Source organism: Gigantopelta aegis, chromosome 8, assembly GCF_016097555.1.
Source record: "Gigantopelta aegis isolate Gae_Host chromosome 8, Gae_host_genome, whole genome shotgun sequence".
Classification (NCBI taxonomy): Eukaryota; Metazoa; Mollusca; class Gastropoda; order Neomphalida; family Peltospiridae; genus Gigantopelta; species Gigantopelta aegis.
In genome coordinates this window covers 77,102,254-77,115,123 of record NC_054706.1, presented here as the reverse complement: position 1 = coordinate 77,115,123, position 12,870 = coordinate 77,102,254, and the positions used below count along the sequence as shown (strand labels likewise).

Here is a 12,870-nt window from a genome sequence, read left to right as displayed (position 1 = left end):
ACACCTGAAACGAGTCGGTATAATCTCACTGGTAGAGATAGGGTACACCTGAAACGAATCGCTATTCCCGTCATTAATAATCTCACTGGTAGAGATAGGGTACACCTGAAACGAGTGGCTATTCCCGTCATTAATAATCTCACTGGTAGAGATAGGGTACACCTGAAACGAGACGCTATTCCCGTCATTAATAATCTCACTGGTAGAGATAGGGTACACCTGAAACGAGTCGGTATAATCTCACTGGTAGAGAAACGAGACGCTATTCCCGTCATTAATAATCTCACTGGTAGAGATAGGGTACACCTGAAACGAGTGGCTATTCCCGTCATTAATAATCTCACTGGTAGAGATAGGGTACACCTGAAACGAGTTGGTATTCCCGTCATTAATAATCTCACTGGTAGAGATACGGTACACCTGAAACGAGTTGGTATAATCTCACTGGTAGAGATAGGGTACACCTGAAACGAGTGGCTATCCCGTCATTAATAATCTCACTGGTAGAGATAGGGTACACCTGAAACGAGTCGCTATTCCCGTCATTAATAATCTCACTGGTAGAGATAGGGTACACCTGAAACGAGTGGCTATTATCGTCATTAATATATCTCAGTCATTAATACATCTCACTGGTAGAGATAGGGTACACCTGAAACGAGTCGCTATTACCGTCATTAATAATCTCACTGGTAGAGATAGGGTACACCTGAAACGAGTCGCTATTCCCGTCATTAATAATCTCACTGGTAGAGATAGGGTACACCTGAAACGAGTCGCTATTCACCGTCAGTATAATCTCACTGGTAGAGATAGGGTACACCTGAAGTTAGTCGCTAAACCCGTGTTAATATCTCACTGGTAGAGATAGGGTACACCCTGAGACTGTCTCTGACTATAACCCAAGTCACAACTAGAGATAGGGTACACCTGGACAGTGTCTAGCCTCCCGTCATTAATAATCTCACTGGTAGAGATAGGGTACACCTGAAACGTCTTCTTTGCTAGACGATACAAACAGTCTTGTCGTCAAATACAGTTACACAATTCATAAGCACACGATTACCGTAGTAAAATACAATTACACAGAGTTCATATGCAATCAAAACATGATAACTGTGTGAGGTACATAGGCGTACGGGCTCCCATTTTTGTAGGGGGCGGGCTGGCTTTTGCCTGAATTTAAGAGAAATGCCCGAATCTAGATAACAACATTAAAGGTACACACCCTAGTTACGGCTAGTTGTTAACCATTACAGCGTTGTTTTTCGCTATTAAACCCATTTTTTCACAAATAAAATTGCACTTTACTTACCGTTTATTATTTAGAATATACATTTCCATTCACCTGAAGTGTTTTTTGGTAATCCCGGTAATCCTGGTGTTTGTAATACCACAAGGTGCATTTTTCCTATTTCTGAAAAACTCACGCGCGTCTGAGAAAAAAACCGTTGAGCAGACAAGGTCTAATCTATTTTTAGAGGGGATATTTCCATTTCAATGTCACAGACGTTAGTATACCACGTGACCGTTATCATTTTGGTTCGGTTTGTTTTCTCGTGCACGGTTCGCGCAATCAACATCCGATTTGTTGTTGTTCATTTGTGAGATTTTTCTTCACAGTTCGTGAACATTTTCAGTAACAATAAAGTTCAGACAAGTAAGTATCGCAATACAAAACGTTACAAACCCTTAAAACCAATAATTTTGCTAAGTTCTACGATATCTGGAGAGGGGATAAAACCAGGACAGAACAGTTGGAACATGTCCAGGAGAGGTGAAAAGAACGCACCCCAAGTCTGTGAAATTTGTCGTGACGTAGGCATTGTTGTGCTTCGAGCGACATCTACCGGTGACATCAGAATACAAACTTTCAAAATTATTTCAAGCAATTGGAACATGGGGATTCCCATGGTATTTATCGATATAAAACCTGCTTTTTCACTCCATTTGATAAAAACGTGATCTAAGTGTGTTACAGGTTTGTAGATTAACCAAATTATAATTTATTTTCGCTGGATGGAACTAGGGTGTGCGGTTTTAATTCATATTAGCATTACAACCAAACAGCTATATAGGATTTCAAAGGAATCACTACGCATTTGTCCATTGATTCCAACTAATTTGAGGTTAGAGTGGTGGAAATATATGGTAAAAAGGTCTCAGGTTAGCACATGTTGCCTGAACATCTGTATAATTTTTTACCCAATTTGAAGTTTTGACCCCTTGCCGCGCTGTCTCGTACACTTATAGTGAGGTATATATCTTTTGGATAAAATTCATTTCCAGGTATTACAAACACCAGAACAACCCTAAACTCATAGGATGTGTCAATTTTTTTAATTTAAGCAAGAAATAAAACAGAAGAAATGAAAACCCCATAATTAGCCAAAATATATTTTATACTGCCTAACAAAACTACCTTTATATGGTGAATACCACCAAATCAAATCGTATGGCCGACCATAGTGAAACTGCTATATCAGAAAAAGAGGATTTAACAGCTAGTTTCAAACATCACGCGTAGCGTGTTTCACTAGCCTAGTTATAAACAAAGATGGACATCTTTTTAGTAGGACTCCGTTTATGTTTCAAGTACAACAGTAGTACTAGCTCTAATTAAATTACAATAATTTACATTTTATGACAAAAACCACTGTCACATTTATCACCAATGGCCGGACTGGTAGCGTTAACTGTGCAATTAAAAATTGATTGAACTTTCAACTTTGACCAGTTAGATACTATTTGGTGTACAGCTACGGTTAATGATTTTCACTCACTGTAGAATTTGTATTCGACGATCAGATTGTCATCAATCCACTTGGAGCACGAGATGCAGAAGTTGGAGTCGTGGCCCCACGACGCGGTGCCGTTCAGCGGGGAGACGGTGCAAGAGCCGGGAACGGGTGGGCTGTTGAGCGTCACCTTGACGTAGGCCTGCCCGCCCTGGGTGTCGCCCCGCCGCGTGATCTTACAACCAAAGCGGTACTGTTGGACGTCACTCTCTATGGTGTAGATCTTACTGTTGGCTGATATCTGATTCCCTGTCAGGCCTAAAAAAAACCCACCACAGATTGTTTGTTTGTTTGTTTTGTTTAACAACACTACTAGAGCACGTTGATTTATTAATCATCGGCTATTGGATTGGAATTTTAAAATCTAATGAACTAATGAATACAAATAATAATTAAAAACATAGTATTGAAATTTGATTTACAACAACCATAGGAAAGAAGAAAATGGTTTATTTAACGACGCACTCAACACATTTTATTTACGTTTATATGGCGTCGGACATATGGTTAATGACCACACATACATTGAGAGACGAAACACCAATATCGCCAATTCATGGGCTACTCTTTTCGATTAGCGGCAAGGGATATTTTATATGCACCATCCCATAGACAGGATAGCACATACCACGCCTTTGATGTACCAGTCGTGGTGCACTGGCTGGAGTGAAAACAACAAAAGGTAATAATGATACATAATGAAATCTAAAGCTTATTTTAGATTTGTGCAAAAAATATTAAAAATAAAATATTGGACTAACCCAGTGTTAATTTAACTAGTCTTTGAACAATTAGATCCTGGCTACACCAAAAAGTTAGTTTTGTTTAACGACACCAATAGAGCACATTGGTTTACTAATAATCGGCTATTGGATGTCAAACATTTTGTAATTTTAACATAGTCTTAGAAAGGAAACTCGCTACATTTGTGTTCCGTTAGTAGCAAGGGATCTTTTATATGCATCATCCCACAGACAGGATAGCACATACCACGGTCTTTGATACACCAGTGGTGCACTGCCTGGAACGAGAAATAGTCTAATACGCCCACCGACGGTCCATTAGGCGGAGCGCTTCACTCATAACAAAGTACAGTAAAATGGCTGAAGATTGATATACACAGCCAATTAGATTGATTTTAGAAAATATGTATAATTTGATCTTTAAAATGTGGTGAAAATGTATAATTCCTGGAATTTTCAGTAATTATATATTATGATTCATGAGTGCATTAGACATTTAACAATATACATACATCCTGATTAGATATGTCTTGTATTGAATATCTTATCTACTCTGTCTCTCTCTCTCTCTCTCTCTCTCTCTCTCTCTCTCTCTCTCTCTCTCTCTCTCTCTCTCTCTCTCTCTCTCTCTCTCTCTCTCTCTCTCTCTCTCTCTCTCTCTCTCTCTCTATGTCTGTCTGTCTCACACATAATGAATAAAAACGAATGAACACATGAACAGGAACCAAATAATTAATTAATTTCTGCCCTATAAATCCAAAGAATATAAATAAATATAAAAAAAGTAAATACCATGAGAATATTTCTTAAAGTCCTCGTCTATGAACGGTTTCCATGGCCACGAGTAATCATAGGACGCGCCGGTCCACTGATAGTCCAAGTGTTCTGTACTGTTACAGTCCGTGCAAACGCATTTCAGACCGAGTCGCGCAGTCGCAGACACCAACTTCCCTTCAGTCAGCTGGACACATTTAGTACTGCCTGAACATCTGGCAATGAAAAACAAGTTGTAGATCAAATCCATACAGTTAGTAAAGGCAAATGCATGTAGGTGAATAATACTTTGAATACTAAAATATGGAATGAACAGAAGGGACACAAGACTGGAAGTTCTTACACTATGTTACAGAATCGTAACACAGTTTTGCTCCTCTGTTATAGAATCGTAACAAAGGTTTGCTCCTCTATTACAGAATCGTAACAAAGTTTTGCTCCTCTATTACAGAATCGTAACATAGTTTTGAAAACCTTTGCTCTTCTATTTCATAATTGTGCTCCTCTGTTGTAAATGGTGGTACGAGAGTTTTGTAAGACAACATGTTCTTTTTTATATATGGAAATGGATGGTAACGGTTCTGTTACTCGGTGGTAACAGATGCAACAGTTGTATTATTACTCTGTAGTAAAGAGACCGGCGCCGTGGTAGGCCATCGGTCTACAGGCTGGTAGGTACTGGGTTCGGATCCCAGTCGAGGCATGGGATTTTTAATCCAGATACCGACTCCAAACCCTGAGTGAGTGCTCCGCAAGGCTCAATGGGTAGGTGTAAACCACTTGCACCGACCAGTGATCCATAACTGGTTCAACAAAGGCCATGGTTTGTGCTATCCTGCCTGTGGGAAGCGCAAATAAAAGATCCCTTGCTGCTAATCGGAAGAGTAGCCCATGTAGTGGCGACAGCGGGTTTCCTCTCAAAATCTGTGTGGTCCTTAACCATATGTCTGACGCCATATAACCGTAAATAAAATGTGTTGAGTGCGTCGTTAAATAAAACATTTCTTTATTTTTTCTGCAGTAAAGACTGTAACAGAGTTTTGTTCTTACTCTATTGTAACTGACGGAATAGCTCCTGACGCGGGTGCGGGAACGATGTGCAGGATGAGTTTGGCGATGGCGTGGCGGCTGCCCTTGTAAATGGTGACGCTGATCTCGTATTTGCCCGTCTCCTTCATGAGGGTGGTGCTGAAGGTGATGGAGGCGGCGGAGAACTGCGGCAGGATGTTGGGACACTGCAGGGCGGGCTCCAGCAGATCCCTGCAGACCCAGACGAAACTCGTGAACTTCTGTACAACGAAATGGAAATGAAAATGTTTTATTTAACGACGCACTCAACACATTTTATATACGGTTATATGACGTCGGACACATGGTTAAGGACTACACAGATATTGAGAAAGGAAACCCGCTGTCATGGGCTACATTTTTCGATTAGCAGCAAGGGGTCTTTTATATGCGCCATCCCACAGATAGGATAGTACATACCACGACCTTTCATATACCATTCGTGGTGCACTGGCTAGAACGAGAAATAGCCCAATGGGCCCACCGACAAAAGTTAATTCATTACTAGCATAGTTACGTCTGTATATACTGCGAAGACATAATGTGGGATTGAACGTCAGTAACACTGTTATCTTTCTGATGCTATGGATGTGGCTTTTAGTTGTAGTCACTATTTGCGGTTATTACATAAGTGATTCATTCCTTATTTCTTTTCGTATTTTAGAATTAAAGTGGAATTACCTGATTCTCTCCTGGCTCCAGGTCTGGATCATAGGAGTATTTTCCTGGATTGAGAACAACCGTCTGACCATAGCTCCTGGTGATCTCGCTCACCCCGCCCTTCTCAACCATTCCCACGAGGTCGCTCTTAATCACTTTGAGGAAGGAGAAGCTGGAGGAGGGGAAGCGCACCCCCTCGTCTGTTTTCGTCGCCATCTCCACACTGTACACCGCCTTGTAGATGCCGTACTTCAGCGTCCTCGGTGGAATGATGATCTCAGCCAGGTTGGTCTTGATGCCCAGCTTCTTGAAATCCACCTTGCCCACAGTTATCCCCCAGTTTGGGTCTATGATCTCCATCTCCCAGTGCTTGCTGTTGTCGAAGGTGACCGCGCACGAGATGTTGGTCTTGGCGTTCATGGTGATGATGGAGCCTCTCCTGAAGATGGTGGGCGCGTAGAAGTAGATGGAGCGCTTGTGGATGCGGACCCTGGGCTTGCTGCAGTCCATCTCGCTGATGGAGAAGGACACGGAGGTGCTGTCGTTGGAGATGGCGTTTACGGCCAGCGCCTTCACCTCGTAGTAGTTGCTCTCTACGTACGTGTAGTTGACGCGGAAACTCTGCTCTAAGGGCCCCATGTACTGGGCGTCCTCGAAGCGCGACACGGAGCAGTGACCCTGGGTGGAGGCGTATGTGGCCTGGGTACGGCCGTCGTCGAAGTCGATGTAGAGGCAGGACTCGGTGCCCGTCATGTTGAAGCTGACCTCCAGCGTCTTCACGTCCTCGGCCTGGGTCTTAGGGGTCAGGTCGAGCAGACTCAGCTTGTACACGCTGTCCAGGAACGTGATCTTCTTCTCGGTTGTGTCGTTATACAGGTCATTCTGGGCTCGCACCCGCACGTTGTACTCTCCAGCCTGCAGTGGTGAGACAAGAAATGGTGTCGATAAGGATGATGACGACGACGGTGATGATGATTGTAATGATAATTGATGATGATTATGTTGATGATGATGACGACGACGATGATGATGATGATGATGATGATGATAATCGACGATGACGATGGCGATGATAATGATGATGCTAGTAAAAGTAAGGTAAGCATGCACGTTTGAAAGGGGAGTCTAGAATGTGGCGAATATATATGGGGGGGGGGGGGGGGTCGAGTCATGCTTCCCTGTGAAAATATTGAAAAATACGAACATTTGCTTTGAGCAACCACCACTACCACCACCACCGCACACGTGCCTGGTGATGCAACGTAAGATAACGGTAACAACAATGATGATAATGGGTATGTGTAAGAGCAGTATTGCTTGTTGAGCCCTCACCTTTGCACCAGGTACATTAAAGGAACACCTCAAGGGATTCTTTGTGTCATGACACTTCACTGTGTCACCTGGTCCAGTGGCCTCCAAGTCAAACACAAGCGGCGTTCCTGTAAACATAATATACACTATAGGACCAGATCCAGAAAATATTGGGGTGGGGGTGGGGCACAAAGGTTAAAAGGGTATATGGACCAACTTGTGAAACGGGTAACCTAATGGAGGAAAGAAAAAAAAGAGAGGTACTTGAATATATTCTGGTGGTCCCCTTGTCCACACCCCTTGAATCCGCATCTGATTCAGGGCAGTTTGTGGACGAACACACAGACAGAGATATAAGATGTAATTCTTTGATTAAAATAGGTTAGTTTCATACGGCAAGTCGACTGCAGTTAGTATAAAGATGGCTATTCCAGACAGAGTTGGGATGCAATGCAAAGTGCTATCTTACCATTTCACTGTTGTAATGTTAGCTGTTTTTCATTTCCTTTCTTTTAAAATGAAACATAATTTACCTTTTGCCATTGTCATGTTAAGGATTAAGTCGCGGTCTCTGGGGAACTTGAAGTTCTTTCCTTCCAGGCCATCCCTTAGAGGACCGTCCACAGGCAGGGAGGCCGTATAGGTTGGGGTGAAGTCAAGGTTCTCGAACTGTTCGTAACTCCCCACCTGGCAAGCACAGTCATCAAGTCAACTCAAATATCTACAAATCACATGGTGGTCCACGGAATATTTTTAACACATTATATTAGAAATGTATAGACCTCGTAACATATATTTTCATCCCTAAGTATGACCCAACCTTAAAAACAAATCTGTCCTGTACATAGTCTTGTATTGTGAACATTGAAAAGTAAAAACGTGCCTGTTAAAGAAAAGAGAAAAGGGTGACGAAAAAGAAGAAGAAAGAAAAAAAAGCGTTTAAAATTATGATTATTAAAACAAGATGATGACGTAGGATAAGATAACTAAGAAGATAGAGTTAAAGTTTGTTTTGTTTAACAACACCTCTAGAGTACATTGATTTATTAATCATCAGCTATTAGATGTCAGACATTTGATAATTTTGACATATAGTCTTAGAGGGGAAACCCGCTATATTTTTCAATTAGTAGCCAGTGTTCTTTTACATGCATCATCCCACAGACAGGATAGTGTATACCATGCAATTTGATATACCATTGGTGGTTCACTGGCTGTAACGAGAAATGGCAAAATGGGCCGACTGATGGGGGATCGATCCTGGACCGACTGCATATCGAGCAAGTGATTTACTACTGGGCTACGTCCCGCCCCAAGAAGGTAAAGGAGCAGACGACGACAAGAAGATGTAGACAGTGTTAGTATGAACAAGAAGGTAAAGAAGCAGACGACGACAAGAAGATGTAGACAGTGTTAGTATGGACAAGAAGGTAAAGAAGCAGACGACGACAAGAAGATGTAGACAGTGTTAGTATGAACAAGAAGGTAAAGAAGCAGACGACGACAAGAAGATGTAGACAGTGTTAGTATGAACAAGAAGGTAAAGAAGCAGACGACGAGAAGAAGATGTAGACAGTGTTAGTATGAACAAGAAGGTAAAGAAGCAGACGACGACAAGAAGATGTAGACAATGTTAGTATGAACAAGAAGGTAAAGAAGCAGACGACGACAAGAAGATGTAGACAGTGTTAGTATGAACAAGAAGGTAAAGAAGCAGACGACGACAAGAAGATGTAGACAGTGTTAGTATGAACAAGAAGGTAAAGAAGCAGACGACGACAAGAAGATGTAGACAGTGTTAGTATGAACAAGAAGGTAAAGAAGCAGACGACGACAAGAAGATGTAGACAATGTTAGTATGAACAAGAAGGTAAAGAAGCAGACGACGACAAGAAGATGTAGACAGTGTTAGTATGAACAAGAAGGTAAAAAAGCAGACGACGACAAGAAGATGTAGACAGTGTTAGTATGAACAAGAAGGTAAAGAAGCAGACGACGACAAGAAGATGTAGACAGTGTTAGTATGAACAAGAAGGTAAAGAAGCAGACGACGACAAGAAGATGTAGACAATGCTAGTATGAACAAGAAGATAAAGGAGCAGACGACGACAAGAAGATGTAGACAGTGTTAGTATGAACAAGAAGGTAAAGAAGCAGACGACAAGAAGATGTAGACAGTGCTAGTATGAACAAGAAGATAAAGAAGCAGACGACGACAAGAAGATGTAGACAGTGCTAGTATGAACAAGAAGATAAAGAAGCAGACGACGACAAGAAGATGTAGACAGTGCTAGTATGAACAAGAAGATAAAGAAGCAGACGACGACAAGAAGATGTAGACAATGCTAGTATGAACAAGAAGGTAAAGAAGCAGACGACGACAAGAAGATGTAGACAATGCTAGTATGAACAAGAAGGTAAAGAAGCAGACGACGACAAGAAGATGTAGACAATGCTAGTATGAACAAGAAGGTAAAGAAGCAGACGACGACAAGAAGATGTAGACAATGTTAGTATGAACACGAAGGTAAAAAAGCAGACGACGACAAGAAGATGTAGACAGTGTTAGTATGAACAAAAAGATAAAGAAGCAGACGACGACAAGAAGATGTAGACAATGTTAGTATGAACAAGAAGATAAAGAAGCAGACGACGACAAGAAGATGTAGACATTGTTAGTATGAACAAAAAGATAAAGAAGCAGACGACGACAAGAAGATGTAGACAATGCTAGTATGAACAAGAAGGTAAAGAAGCAGACGACGACAAGAAGATGTAGACAGTGTTAGTATGAACAAGAAGGTAAAGAAGCAGACGACGACAAGAAGATGTAGACAATGTTAGTATGAACAAGAAGATAAAGAAGCAGACGACGACAAGAAGATGTAGACAATGCTAGTATGAACAAGAAGGTAAAGAAGCAGACGACGACAAGAAGATGTAGACAGTGTTAGTATGAACAAGAAGGTAAAGAAGCAGACGACGACAAGAAGATGTAGACAGTGTTAGTATGAACAAGAAGGTAAAGAAGCAGACGACGACAAGAAGATGTAGACAGTGTTAGTATGAACAAGAAGGTAAAGAAGCAGACGACGACAAGAAGATGTAGACAGTGTTAGTATGAACAAGAAGGTAAAGAAGCAGACGACGACAAGAAGATGTAGACAATGCTAGTATGAACAAGAAGGTAAAGAAGCAGACGACGACAAGAAGATGTAGACAATGCTAGTATGAACAAGAAGATAAAGAAGCAGACGACGACAAGAAGATGTAGACAGTGTTAGTATGAACAAGAAGGTAAAGAAGCAGACGACGACAAGAAGATGTAGACAGTGTTAGTATGAACAAGAAGATAAAGAAGCAGACGACGACAAGAAGATGTAGACAATGCTAGTATGAACAAGAAGGTAAAGAAGCAGACGACGACAAGAAGATGTAGACAGTGTTAGTATGAACAAGAAGGTAAAGAAGCAGACGACGACAAGAAGATGTAGACAATGTTAGTATGAACAAGAAGGTAAAGAAGCAGACGACGACAAGAAGATGTAGACAGTGTTAGTATGAACAAGAAGATAAAGAAGCAGACGACGACAAGAAGATGTAGACAATGTTAGTATGAACAAGAAGGTAAAGAAGCAGACGACGACAAGAAGATGTAGACAGTGTTAGTATGAACAAGAAGATAAAGAAGCAGACGACGACAAGAAGATGTAGACAATGTTAGTATGAACAAGAAGGTAAAGAAGCAGACGACGACAAGAAGATGTAGACAGTGTTAGTATGAACAAGAAGATAAAGAAGCAGACGACGACAAGAAGATGTAGACAATGTTAGTATGAACAAGAAGGTAAAGAAGCAGACGACGACAAGAAGATGTAGACACTGCTAGTATGAACAAGAAGGTAAAGAAGCAGACGACGACAAGAAGATGTAGACAGTGTTAGTATGAACAAGAAGATAAAGAAGCAGACGACGACAAGAAGATGTAGACAGTGTTAGTATGAACAAGAAGGTAAAGAAGCAGACGACGACAAGAAGATGTAGACAGTGTTAGTATGAACAAGAAGGTAAAGAAGCAGACGACGACAAGAAGATGTAGACAGTGTTAGTATGAACAAGAAGGTAAAGAAGCAGACGACGACAAGAAGATGTAGACAGTGTTAGTATGAACAAGAAGGTAAAGAAGCAGACGACGACAAGAAGATGTAGACAGTGTTAGTATGAACAAGAAGGTAAAGAAGCAGACGACGACAAGAAGATGTAGACAGTGTTAGTATGAACAAGAAGGTAAAGAAGCAGACGACGACAAGAAGATGTAGACAGTGTTAGTATGAACAAGAAGGTAAAGAAGCAGACGACGACAAGAAGATGTAGACAGTGTTAGTATGAACAAGAAGGTAAAGAAGCAGACGACGACAAGAAGATGTAGACAATGTTAGTATGAACAAGAAGATAAAGAAGCAGACGACGACAAGAAGATGTAGACAATGCTAGTATGAACAAGAAGATAAAGAAGCAGACGACGACAAGAAGATGTAGACACTGCTAGTATGAACAAGAAGGTAAAGAAGCAGACGACGACAAGAAGATGTAGACAGTGTTAGTATGAACAAGAAGATAAAGAAGCAGACGACAAGAAGATGTAGACAATGTTAGTATGAACAAGAAGATAAAGAAGCAGACGACGACAAGAAGATGTAGACAGTGTTAGTATGAACAAGAAGATAAAGAAGCAGACGACGACAAGAAGATGTAGACAGTGTTAGTATGAACAAGAAGATAAAGAAGCAGACGACGACAAGAAGATGTAGACAATGTTAGTATGAACAAGAAGATAAAGAAGCAGACGACGACAAGAAGATGTAGACAATGCTAGTATGAACAAGAAGGTAAAGAAGCAGACGACGACAAGAAGATGTAGACAGTGTTAGTATGAACAAGAAGATAAAGATGCAGACGACGACAAGAAGATGTAGACAGTGTTAGTATGAACAAGAAGATAAAGAAGCAGACGACGACAAGAAGATGTAGACAGTGTTAGTATGAACAAGAAGATAAAGAAGCAGACGACGACAAGAAGATGTAGACAATGTTAGTATGAACAAGAAGGTAAAGAAGCAGACGACGACAAGAAGATGTAGACAATGCTAGTATGAACAAGAAGGTAAAGAAGCAGACGACGACAAGAAGATGTAGACAGTGTTAGTATGAACAAGAAGATAAAGAAGCAGACGACGACAAGAAGATGTAGACAGTGTTAGTATGAACAAGAAGATAAAGAAGCAGACGACGACAAGAAGATGTAGACAGTGTTAGTATGAACAAAAAGATAAAGAAGCAGACGACGACAAGAAGATGTAGACAGTGTTAGTATGAACAAGAAGGTAAAAAAGCAGACGACGACAAGAAGATGTAGACAATGTTAGTATGAACAAGAAGATAAAGAAGCAGACGACAAGAAGATGTAGACAGTGTTAGTATGAACAAGAAGATAAAGAAGCAGACGACGACAAGAA

The 12,870-nt window shown here is 41.0% G+C and overlaps 1 protein-coding gene across 1 annotated transcript in view; it reads right to left on the bottom strand.

The window, feature by feature from the left end:
* Nucleotides 1-12,870, bottom strand: part of LOC121379846 — a 48,610-nt gene that overhangs the window by 4,228 nt on the left and 31,512 nt on the right. Inside the window, exons 13-19 of the mRNA XM_041508498.1 lie at nt 7,888-8,041; nt 7,376-7,482; nt 6,065-6,958; nt 5,366-5,604; nt 4,334-4,530; nt 2,784-3,056; nt 860-1,004 (exon numbers count right to left, since the gene is read on the bottom strand). Of these exons, the coding sequence (XP_041364432.1) occupies nt 860-1,004; nt 2,784-3,056; nt 4,334-4,530; nt 5,366-5,604; nt 6,065-6,958; nt 7,376-7,482; nt 7,888-8,041 (2,009 nt within the window). The remainder of the gene's footprint in view (nt 1-859; nt 1,005-2,783; nt 3,057-4,333; nt 4,531-5,365; nt 5,605-6,064; nt 6,959-7,375; nt 7,483-7,887; nt 8,042-12,870) is intronic.